Consider the following 17,089-nt stretch of genomic DNA (forward strand, 5'->3'; position numbering starts at 1 on the left):
CTTCCCTGTACAAAAGGTTTCTTGGGATCGCCACTGATAATCATAAAGATCTCGGGTTGATGGTCTATGCGCCATAGCAATCGCCTTAGCTGCCCGTGCCAAATAGCCTTTTGTGCCTAAAGCTCTCTTGGGATGAAGATGAAATCAGCCTGATGTTGAGTGTGGCAACTTGATGTGAGGATGGATGAGTAGGTTCAACCACTCTGGCTGGGGTAGTGGGTCAGTTTCTGCAAGACTTCTGAGGTCTATGAACCACCCCATCGTCGGCCACCAGTGCGCAATCAAAATCAGAGCTAGCCTCTTGGTTGCTCTTATCTTTTGAATCACCTACGGAAGGAGTACAGGAGGCAGAAAAGCGTACGCTCTTAGTCCTTCCCAAGGCATGTTGAATGCATCTATCACCAATGCCTACGGGTCTGGGATCAGAGAGATATATGTCCTTCGCTGGGAGTTCTGATGCGAGGCAAAGAGGTCGATGTTGGCCTGACCGAACCGCTGATGCACCAGTTGAAACGCCTCTGGATTGATTTTCAATTCTGTGGTAGACAGCCTGTCTGGACTGGATAAAGCATCCGCCAGAATGTTCTGACACCTAGGGATGTGCTGAACTAGAAATCATTGACCCAGATGATTCACCAGATTAAAGGACCAAAATGTCTTTTGGAACATGGAGTGAGAGTGCGTTGTCCCTTGGTTGCGCAAGTACCAAACCACCATGCTGCTGTCGGTGGATATGGCGAGTTGAATGTCCAGAGACACTCCTGCCAATGAGATATTGCCATAATGAGTGACTCCAACTCAAGGTTGTTGATGTCCAAAGTGCACTGAACATCAGACCACACCTCTGGAACTGTCTGGTCCTGTGCACCCCAACCCTGTAGAGGGGCATCAACAAACACGTGTTAGACAGTCGACTCTATCGTCCACCAGCTGAGATGCATCCTGAGGTGAGACGGTATAGTGATGCCTACTTAGATGTCTGATGTATGGCACCAGGAACTCCTGTATCGGTAGTAAGTTCAGACGAGCTCTGCTTGTCAAATCCTGGGCTGATGTGAGCAAGCCCAGCAACACTTGCCACTGGTGAAGTGTCCAACTTCGCCTCTTTGACCACCCATCCCAGTTGATAAAGAAGGTGCCTGGTAAAGTCTTGATGGAGAACCAGGATAGCCGTATCCAGATGGTTCAGGAGACAGTCGCCAATGTACAACCCGAACCGAATGTGCCTTAGGTGTAGGAGGGCAGCTACTGGCTTGTTGAGTAGAGTAAATAGCAACAGGGTTACTGAAATGCCAAAGTGCGTCATCACTTGTTTAGTCACATGGCAAGCTGTGTAAGGGTCAGGCTTCTTGATTGGAACAACTTTGTATGTCTTCAGCTTCGTTTCTGTCATAAGGTAAGCAGTAGATGCATTAAGGAGTAATGCAGGATAAGTAGTGTGGAGTGTGGTTTTACGCCGCTTTTAACAATATTCCAGCAATATCTGGGGGACACCAGAAATGGGCTTCACACATTGTACCCATGTCTAGAATCTTACCCGGGTCTTCTGCTTGACGAGCAACCACTTTAACTACTAGGCTACCCGATCACCCCTCAGGATAAGTGTAAACATCTGTTTGTTGTCTTGCCCCACACTCTGCAATATCCAGCTCAATGATGGCAGCCTGTACATAATAAAGTCTGACCTGACAAACCAGTGATTGGTATTAAGAACGCAATTGGGGTACGTTGACACCAAGTCATCAAGTCTGACCACCCCTTCCATTCAGATGCCTCTTCTAAAGAACATAGGTCGCTGGGGACTTGAATTAACCCTGTATTCCAGGGTAAGAAACTAACAGTTTTTGTCCACTAGTCCTTATAATGATAACATATAGCAAAACCCTTAAAATGGGCCAATTTCTACTAGTCCTTACGATACCTTTACTCTTGGGCAGTTTGGTAAGGACTACAGGACTAGTGCCAATTTCTAACGCTGTATTCCCAAGAGGTTGAAATTAAAATACATCACCGCTATGATGAATCTGGACACTCCTTGTTGGGGGGCAAATACAACTGAACGAATGAATTTTCAGTGTCCAGCGTTTAGGACTTACCTGTACAGTGTATCGTCAATTTCAACTTCTGACGCCATCATCTATCCTTTCTAAGTCAACCTGCAAAAAGTGATTGCAATATGATTTATATGCACACCAAACAGGTATCACATCCCCATGGTATATAGCATGATACAGTGCACACCCACCAAACCCCTATCTCTATAACAAGTCTCATCTTCTGTGTAATCCAACACCTTCAGAACTTTACTTTATTAATCCAATACAATGCATAAAATAGAATAATTATTAAATCGAAACCAACAAACGATCAATGGAATAACACATGTAAAAGGTGCCATGCATTTCCCCTGCCTTTTTGCAGTTTTTAATGAATATTTGAATAAACATGTCTGGCAAGAAATAGAGAGCGCTTAATACTGCATGATACATGTCATCAACTTAGTGTCCGGTCAATAAATTTCCTACCATGCTGAATAATATAGTTGCGATCATATTGGTCAAATCATTTTGTGTGTTCATCCAACCAAAAGCATTTCAGTGTATTGTATTTCTCTCACAGTCTGGTGATTATCAGATGTTTAAGTAAGGTGAAGTAAGTCAAATAGGGTTTATTGTTAATTCTTGCAATATTATTACACTTACAAAGCGATGTGTGTGTGCGTGTGTGTGTGTGTGTGTGTGGGGGGGGGGGGGGGGGGTTTATCTGTACGAAGTGAATTAAATGGGAGTGGAATGCTCTAAGTATATGTTTAAATAGTTTCAGAAGGAACAACAGACTGTTCTCGTACTGCTGATGGTAAATACATGCACATGCAATCACCAGGAATAGAAATGCACGCATGTAATGCAACTAGTCCACACTCAATCCCCACTTGTGGTTTATGTAACAAAACTAGATTTTGCAAGAAAAAACGAAGCTAGTCCTTTAGGGCTGGGACGAGTCCAAATTTACTACCCGGGTACCCACACCCCTATGACCCGATCCTACCCAGGTACCCACTGTTGGTGTCAAGAGATAGGTACAAAATGTCCGATTGGGATTAGTTTGACAGTAGCCCTGGCAGAATGTATCTAGATACAAGTATAAAACGATGTGGTCATGCATACACTGACATTGACTGAAGTTTTAGCTTTGTTCAAACATATATAAGTCAGAAGGAATATGGTCATAAAGAAATGCGAACATTAATTAGAGACTTAAAATTGTCATGTAACCATGTAGTTATATAGTGAATTTTTATCATGAAACAATATATCACATGACTAACTACTGGTCCGGGTAGTCCTGTGGGTACCCGGGTCCTACTCATTACCCACCCGAGTACCCGAGTTACCCGTCCCAGCCCTATAGTCCTTCCATATTATCAATGGTCTCAGACTTCTTACCATGGCTAACCCTATCACTGGCTAAGTAAAAAAATAATATGGTAGTACACAAGTAACCAAACCCGTGAAGATCCGGGGTAGAATAGATCTTCAGCAACCCATGCTTGCAGTAAAAGGTGACTATGCTTGTTGTAAAAGGCGACTAACGGGATCGGGTGGTCAGGCTCGCTGACTTGGTTGATGCATGTCATCGATCCCAATTGTGTGGATCGATGCTCATGATATTAATCACTTGATCGTCTGGTAAAGACTCGTTTATTAACAGACCGCCGTCATATAGCTGGAATATTGCAGAGTGCGGCTTTAAACAACAAACCAACCAACCAACCAACAAGTAACCAATGACCAAGAAGGGATTTTAAAGGCAAAAAGTTAAGCCTTCCTCTCACACCCCACCCCACCCCTTCATAAATATATATAATTAAAAGGATTGAGGAGTAACGCATACATATTATATATAACTTTTGGAGGGGGGTTACGGGCAGAAGTCTTTCCGCCAATCTGAGGCACTGGGAAAATGGTCAATGGGCGTTTTATCGTGGAAAGAGTGATTTATAAGGTTAACAACCTGACCTTTGAAACGTTAAAATGCTCTCTGGTTATTCTGTACGTGCAGCCGTTTGAATAGGCAATGAAATGTTATGCTTGCTTTTGTGGAAAATTGTGCCTGAAATTTATCATAACATAGCTGATTGCACAACTGCAACATAAGTGTCAGTCGTGTTTACGAATCAGTTGGAACTTTTAACCAGACGACATGCAAGCTGTTGTCAAATTCAGATTACATGTAGCCTGACAAAGTATGTTCACACACACAACTTTGATGAATTGTTAAACACACGAAGTCATGATCACCGAAACAGTCATACACACCAACTCTATTTCCACTCCAGCTATCGCTTCTTTCCGTAATTTCCCGGTAACGGAAGTGAAACCTAAATCGATTACACGTTATGCGATTCGCTACCGTGAATAGTATATCCAATGAAACGTTTCGTTACAAAACAAGGTGCCCGTTCTTCTAGCCGGCAAGAGAAGAGGCTACACATTCAGTGGTGAGGAATGGCGACGGATGCAGTGGATAGCATGTCGATGTCCGAAACGGATGATCAGGGCTTTTCACAGCCACCCAAAGCTGCTTTGCTTTTGGTTATTGGAGAACCCCTTTCCGATGAACACAGGAATTTGATTTTGGCCGAAATCACGACAGGTAGGAATTTAAAAAATGTGTTGTCGAGTTTGACAGCCGCTTCTGAGAACTACCAGGAATCGGCAAGCATGCAAGCACCAGCCGAATGGTGTCGGTTTTCAGACGCACAATGGTATGCTAGACTGCAGTAGTTTTTAAATAGAAATCTTGCAGTATTTGTTTAGAATTGTGACATTTGTTTAAAAATTCATATTTAGACTTTAAATTTTCAAAAAGAGGACAGTTAGAAGCCGATAAATGCGTCACGCATAGCATTTACTTAATTCACTATCGTGCGAACAATGGTCGAAACAAACCAGTTTAGCGAAATGTTTCCTTTTGCCACTTTTGTTACAGCTAAACAGAAATGGGTCAGCTATTGAGACATATTTTTGCAAAGAAGTGACATTTATTCAATGAATGAGAAAAACAGGATTTCAACAGACAGACCATTATCATAATTTATTATTTCTCCTGCACCATTCACTCTCTCCTACCCAAGATAATTATGGTAGGGCACTGACGGGGAAGTTTGCCAAGTTACAGACATGACTCAAGAATAATAATAACCCCTGCTTAGAATAATATTTTTGAAACAAATAGATGTTGCACTTGATCTTTGATAAGTAAGTAGGTGATGTAGTATGTGTGAATGTTGCCATTTTCTAGATATTTGACATGAAAGATGTTATTGGCTCAGTTTCATCATCCCCATTACTTATTTGATATTCACACATATTTAATTCCTATTTCCCGTTTTGATATGTATCATCTAATTGAAATGTATTGAGTAGCTTCTCCAACTTAAATTACAATGCTCATTGTTATAATGTTTCAGTGGGAAACAATATTGTTCATTTTTTAGGACCAGCTGTCATGATTCTGTATATATCTGCATTAATAATATCTTTTAAGTGAATGAAACAATAGCCCCACATACCCTCAGTGAAAGGATCATTTTGATTATTCTAATTATCACCATCATAACTTTATTGCAAGTTCCTCTCATTTTTAAGTGGATGGAGTAATTGATTCCATCATGATATGAATTCAGTCCTAGGTAGTCCAGTGCAACTGTGGTCTGTTTACAATAAGGTATTTAAGTGGTATTGAACTTACACTAGTTTTCAATTTGTCCATTTGCACTAATTTTTTAATCCTCGAGGGATAAACAATGTCTGAATTTTGAGTTTCATTATTTGAATAAACTGTGTGCCATGTGGAAAATGACAAAGGTGTTGCTTGCCATGTTTGTGTACTTGTTGACCAGAGCTTGCAGATATTGACTGTACCTCTCAGAAAATACCGCTTCTTCTGATGAAATACTATCTCAACTGGAAATTTGCAATTTAAATTTTCAGTCCTGAGACAAGTCGGTCAAGGAACTAGGTTGTGCTCAATATTTGTGATATTTTTTATGATATTAATGCCTTTTGACATGTGTCTTATTGTTTGTGGAAGCATTTGGCACACAGCAGTATAATGGAGGCAGCTACTGCAATCATGCAGTGCTACCAGCCCTGACTAACATGATTATAGCAATGTGTCATTTATGTATTCTGATTGCTGTAATGATTACCATTGATTATGGAGGCAGTTTCATTCCAGAGATAAAATATTTACATACCCAGCAGTCTTGGTTAAATAGGAAAAAACAAGCTCTATCAATATTGATATGGTTATCACAACAGAAGTCATTTTCAACTGACAAGCACAACATCACAGAATTGAAACATACATATTTGATTCCCTAAAGTATGCAATTGACAGGTTTTTATGTGCTGAGTTGCACGGAGGCCTGTCTACTCCTGGGTTAACTGTTACAGATTGCCAGTATGAGGTCATAGTACGTATATGGCAAGTATGAGTCACTCACTCACTCAGTCAGCCGAGCGAGCCCTGCATTGTAGTGCTGGCAGCTAGAAACCAGCCTGTAATATTATCCTGACTCAGAGGGAAAAACGGCTGGGAGGGGAGTGGAGTGTTTGTTTTACCAGTGACATATTTTGGGGTCAGAGGGATGTTCAGTTTGAGGGGGGGGTACAACATCCTGATATTAATCACTCATAGATGACCTTGAAAATGTGCCATGTTAATAGTATTGTATGATTCATACAGTGTGAAAAAATCTTGCCTGAAATGTTCAAGTTTGTGAGAACTAGAACCAATTTTTCTTTGTATTCACAGAAGGGATTTCCAACATTGTGTAATATTTTGTTCTGTTATTTCCCTTACACAACCAGTCATTATGTAGAATAAGTTGTTGTTCATATGATTGTTATCTCCCTCTACATTTCTCTGAATGTCACTTTGACACTGAAGCCAACACCATAAATTCTTTGTGCAACAATGTTGTAGGTTTGTCAGACAATATAACTTCAGAAATATCTTGGGAAAACAGTGAAAGCAGCCACCTTGTACAACTTGGAACTGTTGACCAAACAGTACATGTACATTACAGGTCTGCTATGTAATACAACATGTTTTCAGCCAACCTGGAAAAAGGATCCTATTTCAGGTACAGTCCTTCCATATTGAAGAGAAGTAGCTGCTTCAGTAAAATCATACTTGGCGTCACCCCAGGGGTTGTAAATATCCTGGGGAAGATGGGAGGGAGAGACATATTGATATCATTTCTAAGGAGGCCAAGGTCCTACATGTGAGAGTGAGAGTGTATCAGGACTAGATAGTCCCACTGAGATAAGCATCAGATTACAGGTATATATTGCTACTAAATGCCTCTGACAACTCAGTGTTAGCGCATCATGGACATCATCTTTGCCCTTGATTTCGGTTGATTGCTTTATGAGCGATGTCTTGTTTGAGCAGACGAAATTGATTAGATAATTGGCTTTGATAACTTATTTAAAGTGTTGATAAATAGATAATCTCATTCACTCTTGGGTTGTGCTTCTTTGCAAGAGAGCATGAGTGGTATGGTAAATATGTTTCAAAATTTCCAATTCATAAATAGATTTGGGTCAATGAGCAGATGGTGAAATTGAAAACTGATTGGGTCACAATGACTTAATCAATCTTATCAGGGGGCCTGAATTCATGAGCTGTGTCAATTAAGCCCTGGACATGTTGTCAGGAATGGATCAGTGATTTTCAACACCCAGGTTTACACTGTATCAATCAGCAAGTAGTATAAAGCAGTCAATTAGACATAAATACAGCTTTTGCAGTCTAATTGATAATGACTTTTGTGAATGGACAGATGTTGCTTACACCAATTAGTGTTCTTTTAACTGGGTCTATCGTTTGTTATACCAGCGAATGGTGTATCAGAAAGCTAGACAGCCCAGTGATGTAATCTGTGAAATATGAGGTATACGCCTTTGTTCTGGAATTCACTGAGGAAACTTCTCATTAATGAACTACGTATGACAGATCTTTAGTGAATGATTCATTTGATTGTGCTGAAGTTTCATTCTCACGTCAACTTCAAGTTGCCTGTATCACAACAATGTATTGCATGAATGATCCTAACTCAAAATTCGTTTTGGAGTCGGTGTTGACAGCTTGACTTTAAGTTCCAGTCTTATTGTATTTATTGCTGAACTAATTGACTAATTGCTGCTGTCAGTTAACCCCTCCCTGACACACTTCCTGAGTAGGACTTTAGCTGTCAGTTAACCCCTCCCTGATACACTTCCTGAGTAGGACTGTAGCTGTTAGTTAACCCCTCCCTGATACACTTCCTCAGTAGGACTGTAGCTGTTAGTTAACCCCTCCCTGATACACTTCCTCAGTAGGACTGTAGCTGTCGGTTAACCCCTCCCTGACACACTTCCTGAGTAGGACTGTAGCTGTCGGTTAACCCCTCCCTGATACACTTCTTCAGTAGGACTGTAGCCGTCAGTTAACCCCTCCCTGATACACTTCCTCAGTAGGACTGTAGCTGTTAGTTAACCCCTCCCTGACACACTTCCTGAGTAGGACTGTAGCCGTCAGTTAACCCCTCCCTGATACACTTCCTCAGTAGGACTGTAGCTGTTAGTTAACCCCTCCCTGACACACTTCCTGAGTAGGACTGTAGCTGTTAGTTAACCCCTCCCTGATACACTTCCTGAGTAGGACTGTAGCTGTTAGTTAACCCCTCCCTGATACACTTCCTGAGTAGGACTGTAGCTGTTAGTTAACCCCTCCCTGATACACTTCCTCAGTAGGATTATAGCTGTCAGTTAACCCGTCCCATGCTGTTACTTAGCATAACTTATCTAAAAAATCACTTTGCTACCAAGCACCCTGGTCAAACATTTCAGATGATAGCTAAAATCAATATTGGGGTAGTTTTTATATTTCAATGCCCCTCTCCCTTGTTTCCGTGGTGACTGTGTGTCTAGACAGGCCCCTTGTGGGAACAATAGCAGTAACAATTATTGATTAGAGGCAGGAGCATTCATATCAAGTGGTCGTTTGTATCGTTGTTTGACAGGGCTTGCCACAGATGATGCAGATTGATTGCCGTTTCTTTCATACATGTAGTCAACTATTTCCTCTGTTTCTTGTATGTCTGCTGTGCAAGTAGGACAGAGAGCATGTTTATTTCACTGGGGGCAGAGGTATGACCTGAGGGTACAGCCTTTGACATGCCATTCATGTACATGTCAGAACTAATTAATTTCATTATTAATTAATTTTTCCATGAGTTGTTCGTGTTTTTTTGCAGTACATTATTTTTTTATAAAAATCATAAATATGGAATGTATCTATACAGAATAGTAATATTTTTATTATATGATTGAAATAATATTCTGTGCACTGAAGCAATATCAGTCTTGCTACTTATGTATTTTATATCCTGGTGTTAATAAATCACTTGTATAAGGAAACCACACCATTCAATACTTGAGCTTGATGGTGACTAATATTCCAGTTCGGGATATGTCTGTTGTGTCCTTTCCAGAGGAAGTGTATTATCTGCAGGGCTTGATTCGATGACCTCCAACTTATCAACGGTGATATGCCCCGAGTCCTAGGTCACCTTGACCTTCCTCATATAATCCCATTTAGAACTAGGTAGCAAGCAGGAGCATAATAATTGCACCCTTTGAAATTATGGCACCATGTCAACTTGACATAATGCATTTTGTTGTCAGCACTACACCTGCAGTATGCTGTTGCTTTCACTGGTGATAAGGAATGAGGATCGCCTCTCTTTACTTCACAATATATTGGAGACACGGATCAACCATTTGCAACAAAAGATTTTCACATACTGCACACAGTGTTGTGGTTGTGGTGGCGGCGGCAGCGGCCAAATGCTGTCAACAAAATGGGCACATCTTCAGCCATTCATATTACCCTTTAGGTTTTTGTAAATGAATTGAAAAGAATAAATCAAATCCCTATTTTTCGGGAGTAATATATTAGCATTCGTGTTGAACTTAGTTTGGTGTATAATATTCACTTTAGCCGTGTTTCCGCTGTCTTTTGAAACTGACAGTTCTAGTGGACTGGCAGATCTACAAATATTTACATAATACCTGATAATCCTGTACAAATTAAATCTGGCGTTGGGTAGCAGAATAGTTGAAGTGTCTACCTAACATGGGCTTGAATGTCCACATTGGAATGGTTTATGAAACCCGCTGTGATAACATTTCTTATATTTTATTGACATATGTCATGCTGATTGCTTCTAGTATCTATCTATCACTGAACATGCTGAAGTATATTATTCTTACATCTGCCTCTTTAATATACCTTAAAGTCTATTCCAAAATAAAATTGAAATGTTCCACTTTGAAAACACCTGCAAGGTTAGAAGAGAGAAACATCCTTCACCCGACCATGTTTATGAGATGTTAGCCTATAAACATTTTCAGTTCCTTTTGTGGTTGAGCTGCTATCTGTTGGTAGTATATCAGATTTGTCGGGTAGTGATATTGTTTGAGGGGAGATCGTTGGGTCCCAGCCTGCTATGACTCACCAGACAGCATGGTACACCAAATCTGTAGTGTGGGGTAATATTTGCACTGAGGAACACTTCTTACATATCAACATTCCACAAACCATAAAACTCCTATAATTGTTGAGATTTATGTAGCTTTGCCTAGAGATGAAATCCAATACTATGTCTTGGCAGAAAGTCTTTCTAATTTGTGGTCTGACCATTGAGAAAAGTGCCTTTATTTGCAAATGAGTTAAACTTTACTTGTTTACTTAGCAGTTACATATGAAAAATGACTCAAACTGAATGTTGTTAATTCAAGAAATACAGCATTCATGTATGATCAGACCACACTTTTCAAATTTTATGTTTCGCAGATTTATTCTAGCTTTTCCACACAAGCGTGGTTGAAATAAAAATAAATCACTGTCTTATTTATTTATTTATTTTTTTATTTGAAAATCATTCTGCCATGGAGTTATAACTGCAGCTGGCTTCTTGAATCACTGATAGTGATGTAAAAATGGAATTTATATAACATTTTATTATTGAGGGTCTATGTTACTAAATATTCCAACTCTATGACAGCAATCTGTAATTGATAAAGTCTGGAGCAGACAAACCAGTGATCGATGTAATGAGCAATGTCAGCCAACCAAGTCAGCCTGAACACATGATCCATTAGGTTACCTCCTACTACCAGCATAGTTTGCCAGGGCCCCAATGTAACCCGGAACCCCCTATACAGGGATCACAGTTGAGAAGAACATCACATCTCACACTTTACATGCTTTAGGGCAAAAAAATGCCAATTTAATCCAGTAATCTTTCCCTTTACACATGGTCGTAATTACCATCACTGAACATACTGATAGACTTACAGTAGTTTGTGTGAAGTTAGTTTATGTAGAGACCATATGCATACTGTGTCTGTGATAGAGGACCAAGTCAGCTAACGTTTCTGTCCCAAGCTTTTTCACCTCGAAATGAGACTGAGAATACAGATGACAAGACTGTTGTGTATTTCAGGGTTGAAATGTACTAGACTTACCCACCATGCAACTGCACAAATTATTGATGAGATGTTTGTTCAGATCTTGAACTTTACATGCACAGCGTGAGAAGAGGTCTCTTGTTACCAAGGATAACATGTCTATGCATGGCGGAAATACTGTATGTTCTAGAAGACACTAGTCACAGTTGGGTCATTTGTAGTGTAGGAAGTATAGTTTTCAAACACAACTTTAATGATTATTTTATTAGCAATTAATTAGATAATGTGATATCTGTGATATGTGTCAGACACATGCAATGATGTACATGTGACAGTTGTAACAGTCAGTGGTAGACATACATAGGCGAAGGAGCTTGTGTCCAGGGTTATCAGTACAATAACTGCTGCTGCTGCTGCTTGGGCTCAAAGCAGCAAGACCAAAATGCACAGAAAAAGTGCAAATGTTTGCCATGGTTGTGGTGTAGATTTCCCTGAGGTCGGAGTCATAAGCTGAAGCCATACACTGGAATAAAACATGTAAATATCTGGGAGCAGTTACTTCTCTCTACACTACCAATTCTCTTGTGCATTAGTTGGTCACAGATCACGCCTGTATCAGGTTTTACATAGAGTATTTGTGAATTTGATTGTGATCACAAGGCTTCTGGTTTCAGCTTCGTCAACAGTTGAGGCCAGCTAACATCTGGTAGTGATTATTGCAGGGGAGAGGGGAGCAAGGATGGGGGAGGGTGACTTTAGATGTTGGATGCAGTGTTGTGGAGGACTGTAGCTCAAGTATCACTGGCATTTGAAATTATACTAAAACAAAGACGTATAACCTGCGGTTAATAAAGTCAAGGAAATATGGTGCTTTCGTTGCAACGTCATATATAGTGCTGCCCAAAGAACTATTCATTCAAGTGTATTTGGTGGATCAGTAGATTGGAGGAGACACAAGGGAAAGAGAGCCTTGAGTCTCCGACCAGAGAGGCAGTCCTAACTTCTCCATTTTGTCAGTTTTTGCTAATTCAGGTCTAGACACATATGTTGATGCTCGGCAGTGTTGGGAGGTTGTTTTGCCCCCACTTCTGGTGCAGCAGCAGCAGCATAGACCATCATTGGCCACAACTAAATCTATGGCTGCTTTTTCTCCGTACATGTTTGGCCGATGAAAGATGCTTAGGCAATCATTGTGCAATAAAATGCTGATGTATTTCTGTAATTGCTTTTCCTAGGTTATCCTCAGCATAAGATGTGTGTTTTCCATCCATATGAGATTTCCAGGATTTTTTTAAGGATTTCAGTTTGAAGGCACAGTTTATTGTATTGACTTAAAACTGTATAGGGTACACTTAATGGCCTAAGAAATAGGATTTATTGATGATATATTTCACCTTCAAAATTAGTTACTATAAGTAGGATTCTACTTTGAAACGTGTAGCTTTGATCAGAGCAGTATCTCCTGCTTACATGTTGTACTGGCTGGTGACTGTGGGTCTGGGAAGGAATGTAGCTACAGGAAGGGAAACCCCAGGCTTGAGTGTCCAGATAGTATCACTTCAGGTGGTCAAGATAGTTCACTGCCAGTGTGAGGAAGTGATAGGGAGTTAAAGAGCAACCCTGACCCACCCCTCTCAGTGGAATAGTGATAAGTTTCCATTAACAACACGTCCCCATATGTGTTCACCCCTAGTTTATAGCCAAGGGAAGTTGACTTATTGATCATACCTCACCCCAGTAGACCACCAATAATCCCTCATTTTCACAGGGTTAGTAGGCTACTTTGGGGGCAGCTTCTGTTCAAGGTTCATTCAGCTTGTAATGGTGCATGTTGCTTCTGACTCTTTTTTTATTATTATTATTATCATTATTATGATTATTATTATCATTATTATCCTCAAGCAGCAGACATAGTGCTCTTTAATCAAAACTGTAAGCATCATTATTAGGAGTGGGTGAACCTAGTCAGTCAGATTTCTACATAACAAAAAGGATTCGTAGTCAAATCACAGACTTTGGATCTCTCAATATGATAGTGTTGTCTGATTACTGTACAGTTGTTTCAAGCATTGGAACAGTGCTTTGAGAATGTTGGTGTCCAACCCACAGACTGCACACAGCTTCTCTGTTCCGTGTTGAGGATCATACATATGTTCAAATTAGAATATCAGATTTTGTTAAAAAACATCATCGGAATCTTAATCACAGATATAATGATCTGTACGCGTGTAAATGAAGCAAGTGGTATGTGGCATTATGTTACAATATGCAGATAGGACCACAAACAAGGGCTGTGATTAGCGATTAATGACGGGTAATAGCCGTGTAAGTGCTAAATACCAGTTATTTTGCTGTTTTGATCACAAGAGGCCATTGTATGGTAGTGAGCCTCCACAGATAGCCCAGATTCCTTCCCTGTGACTCATTACAAGCTTCCTGTAGTCTCAGACTCTAACATTGCTGCACCACACTGTGCACTTAATGCAGTTTGTAAACAGCTACATCGTTGTACCAATGTGTTTTTTGTGTCTGGAATGTTGTTGTTTAGATTTACTTAAATCCAATTTGAATTTGAGACATTTAGGTAGGATTGCTCTTGAATAACTCACGATAGCAGTGTTAATAAGAATTTGATTTTTTTGGCAGGTATTTGGTATCTTTATTTAAAAGGATTTGGGTGAGTTATTTGTATTTTATTGGCATTTCCCCAGTAATACAGACATGGAAGTGTTGAGTTGATGGATCCTTGCTGGCATATGTCTCCAGCTTCATATTTGTGGCCCATGCTGAGGTTTCATCCATTACTACTTTATGTCACTGATTCTAGGATGTCATCTTGACTGCAAATGACTTGAAATGCAAATGTCACAGTCCTGAACATTGTCTTGTTAAAGAAAGAAAATACCTGCTTAAAGAAAGCATATATCAGATACAAATAGAAAATATATATATCGTGCTTAGAAATAGTGATCAAGAAAAGTTTTATCAATCCTGGATGTTTTTTCACAATTTTTTTATTGACGGCAATAAAGTATAACAAGAAACAAAAATGAATAATGAATTTTATCTCTTTTTCTTTGCAGTGTAAATGACACTGATATGATTTGGTTTTACACTTTGTGGTCTAATGTGAGGGTGTAAGTGTGAGAGAATGAGGCTGCTTAATTAATTAAAATCCTTTTTGTAGTAATCATCATGACAATGTATTTACATATATGTAATTATTCATTATTCTATTTAATCAAAGTGGAACACATTTTATGTGTACCTAAAGTAATAAAACAACAACATTTATGAATCACCATGATTATGTATCTACATATCATGCATATCGTGTTACCTCGTATCATGTATTATCAGATTTAGAATTCATTGAGTTAAAGACATCCAAGTTTTATTCCATTTTATTCCACTTGATTATCCCCGCCATGATGTTATGGCCCCTGCTCCGTGCCTTTCAATTTATTTCATAGCATGTGCAATGGGGACAAGTTTTCTTAAAATCTACTGATGTTATGTGAATGAAACTTTTCAAGCTTATCTGAGAGATGCTAAGACTTTCAGAAAATTGGTCCTGTCAATTATATTTTTACAGAATTACATTCCTTGATCCATGTTTTTTTGCCAGTAATTGGTGTGTAGTGTCTGCATTGGGGACAAGTTTTCTCAGAAACTACTGAAGTTAGCTTATCAAAGAGATCCTTATCAAGACTGAGTTATTTTTTCCAGAGAAGGGGCCTTTTGTGTGAATTAATTTCACTATTAATAATTTTTCCATGACATAAAGCAGCCCAAGTGCCTATCTCTTCTTAAGGCTTTATAGGACTCTTTTTATAGTTTTTATTCACTACTATATGAACAAACACAATTCTAATGTGCCCCATGGCAGGGGATTGTGATAACGCTATTTTCTTGTTACATTTGTATCTTCTAACCAATGTCATGACATATATGTTGAGGTGGAAATATAATGTTTCAAGAGAATGGTTCACTACAGAAAGCTTTAATTATGTGTTTATGGTATTGCAATACAGAGGACAAAATACTGACCTAACATATTCTTCAGAGACCCTCTCTACGTTGAAGACACCACACATCGGAGCAATTTGATTTCACCTTTTCAAAAAATTCTTTCAAATGCTGAAAACTTCTCACACACACTTAAGCATCATCAAATATTTTTTCATTAAAGTCTTTGTAAATGTCTAAAATATGTCTGATGTTGACCAAAGTGCCGGCAATACATGTTGTGATACAACACAACACAACACACCTGCCTGTGTAGGGAAACTGCAACACCTTTGTGTTACTTCGTCACATGCCTGAGCCAGATTAGGAGGCGATTTCCAGGCCAGACAGGAAAAATATACTTCAGACGAGGCAAATTTGCCTCCAACAGATAGAAATATTTTAAAACTCCTTAGCTTTGGATGAAAAGAAAGATAGTGGATATCTTTGATGGCAATGCAGTCACATAACATGTCAGTTTGAAGAAAGACCCCATGGTGTTTTCAGCTGGTGACGTTCCTCAGAGGTAGAGTATGTATGGGATCTATTGTGACAGATTTCAGAAATTTTATGGAAAATGTGTGTCAATTTTGAGAATGCTTTTTCAAAAAGAATTAAAATAAAGGCATTTATAGAGAAACCTGATACATTAGAATTCATAGGTATATTAAAGTATCATAAAACAATTACATAAACAAATCATTCCACCACAAGCAGCAGCTTATGTTGACAGAGTAAATAAGACGCTTGATTGAACTGCACAGCATGTGTATTGTTTTGTGGAGATGAAGAACTGTTGTCGGCCATAGTAAGTGCACACCACCATCAGTGTCAGCTGTCTTATGAACTTATTGGTGTTAATCACAGCATAAGACGATGATCAATTGTAAAATAGGAACATGATCAACAAGATCAGCAACTGAAGAGAATGATGAGTACGCATGGATATGATACATGACCTGATGCATACAAGAAGTGAGAGTGGCTAGTGAATACAACCGACTCGTGCGCCATTGATGGAAGGCATCTAATATTTACTGCCAAGGCAAGCTGTGGGCCGAGAGAGGGCTGTTGTGTGAGGGTCTTTGTACATAGACAAGCTGTTTACTTAAGTCAACTCATCATTCAAACTCAACTTGCTCTCTCCAGTTCAAATTGGTGTTCCTGAGATCCTGTATTGTATATTTCTTTCAGATCCATTCCTTGCAAGGCCAAATGCACTGTTAGTATCACAGCTGTGATCTAAATTAGCATGATTAGATTTGAAGTTTTTAGGCAGTTGTGACGTTTGATAGGGTTTTAAGTTTGGCATTTTGTGGTGACAGTTGTTAGAGATGTGTTGATTCTGTTTAATTTTACATCTCTAGAAATACACCCATAAAGGTGTCATCAGGTACATTTAAAGGCAGTCGAAATGTCCTTAAGTTAGCATGTGAAGATGGATGCTAAGTATTCAACATTGAAAAGAGGCTGAATCTTTTTTTCATGATAGATTACATTGCATGTCAATAGTGTATTACTTCTAGTATGGCTGTATTAGGATATTTATAACC

The 17,089-nt window shown here is 39.3% G+C and overlaps 2 protein-coding genes across 3 annotated transcripts in view; one reads left to right on the forward strand and one right to left on the reverse strand.

Annotated features, from left to right (window-relative positions):
• The window catches only part of LOC139477374 (ubiquitin-like modifier-activating enzyme 6), a 109,377-nt gene extending 105,012 nt beyond the window's left edge, over positions 1-4,365 (reverse strand). Inside the window, exons 1-2 of the mRNA XM_071259936.1 lie at positions 4,320-4,365; positions 2,097-2,156 (exon numbers count right to left, since the gene is read on the reverse strand). Coding sequence (XP_071116037.1) covers positions 2,097-2,137 — 41 coding nt within the window. The 5' untranslated portion in view covers positions 2,138-2,156; positions 4,320-4,365. The remainder of the gene's footprint in view (positions 1-2,096; positions 2,157-4,319) is intronic.
• A 101-nt stretch (positions 4,366-4,466) lies between these two features.
• LOC139477383 (microtubule-associated protein futsch-like) overlaps positions 4,467-17,089 on the forward strand; it is a 57,449-nt gene continuing 44,826 nt past the window's right edge. For both annotated transcript variants that reach the window (XM_071259948.1, XM_071259955.1), the window contains exon 1: positions 4,467-4,656. In XM_071259948.1, coding sequence (XP_071116049.1) covers positions 4,509-4,656 — 148 coding nt within the window. In that variant the 5' untranslated portion in view covers positions 4,467-4,508. The remainder of the gene's footprint in view (positions 4,657-17,089) is intronic.

This window comes from Haliotis cracherodii, unplaced genomic scaffold (genome assembly GCF_022045235.1).
Source record: "Haliotis cracherodii isolate W230 unplaced genomic scaffold, xgHalCrac1.p SCAF_1, whole genome shotgun sequence".
NCBI lineage: Eukaryota > Metazoa > Mollusca > Gastropoda > Lepetellida > Haliotidae > Haliotis > Haliotis cracherodii.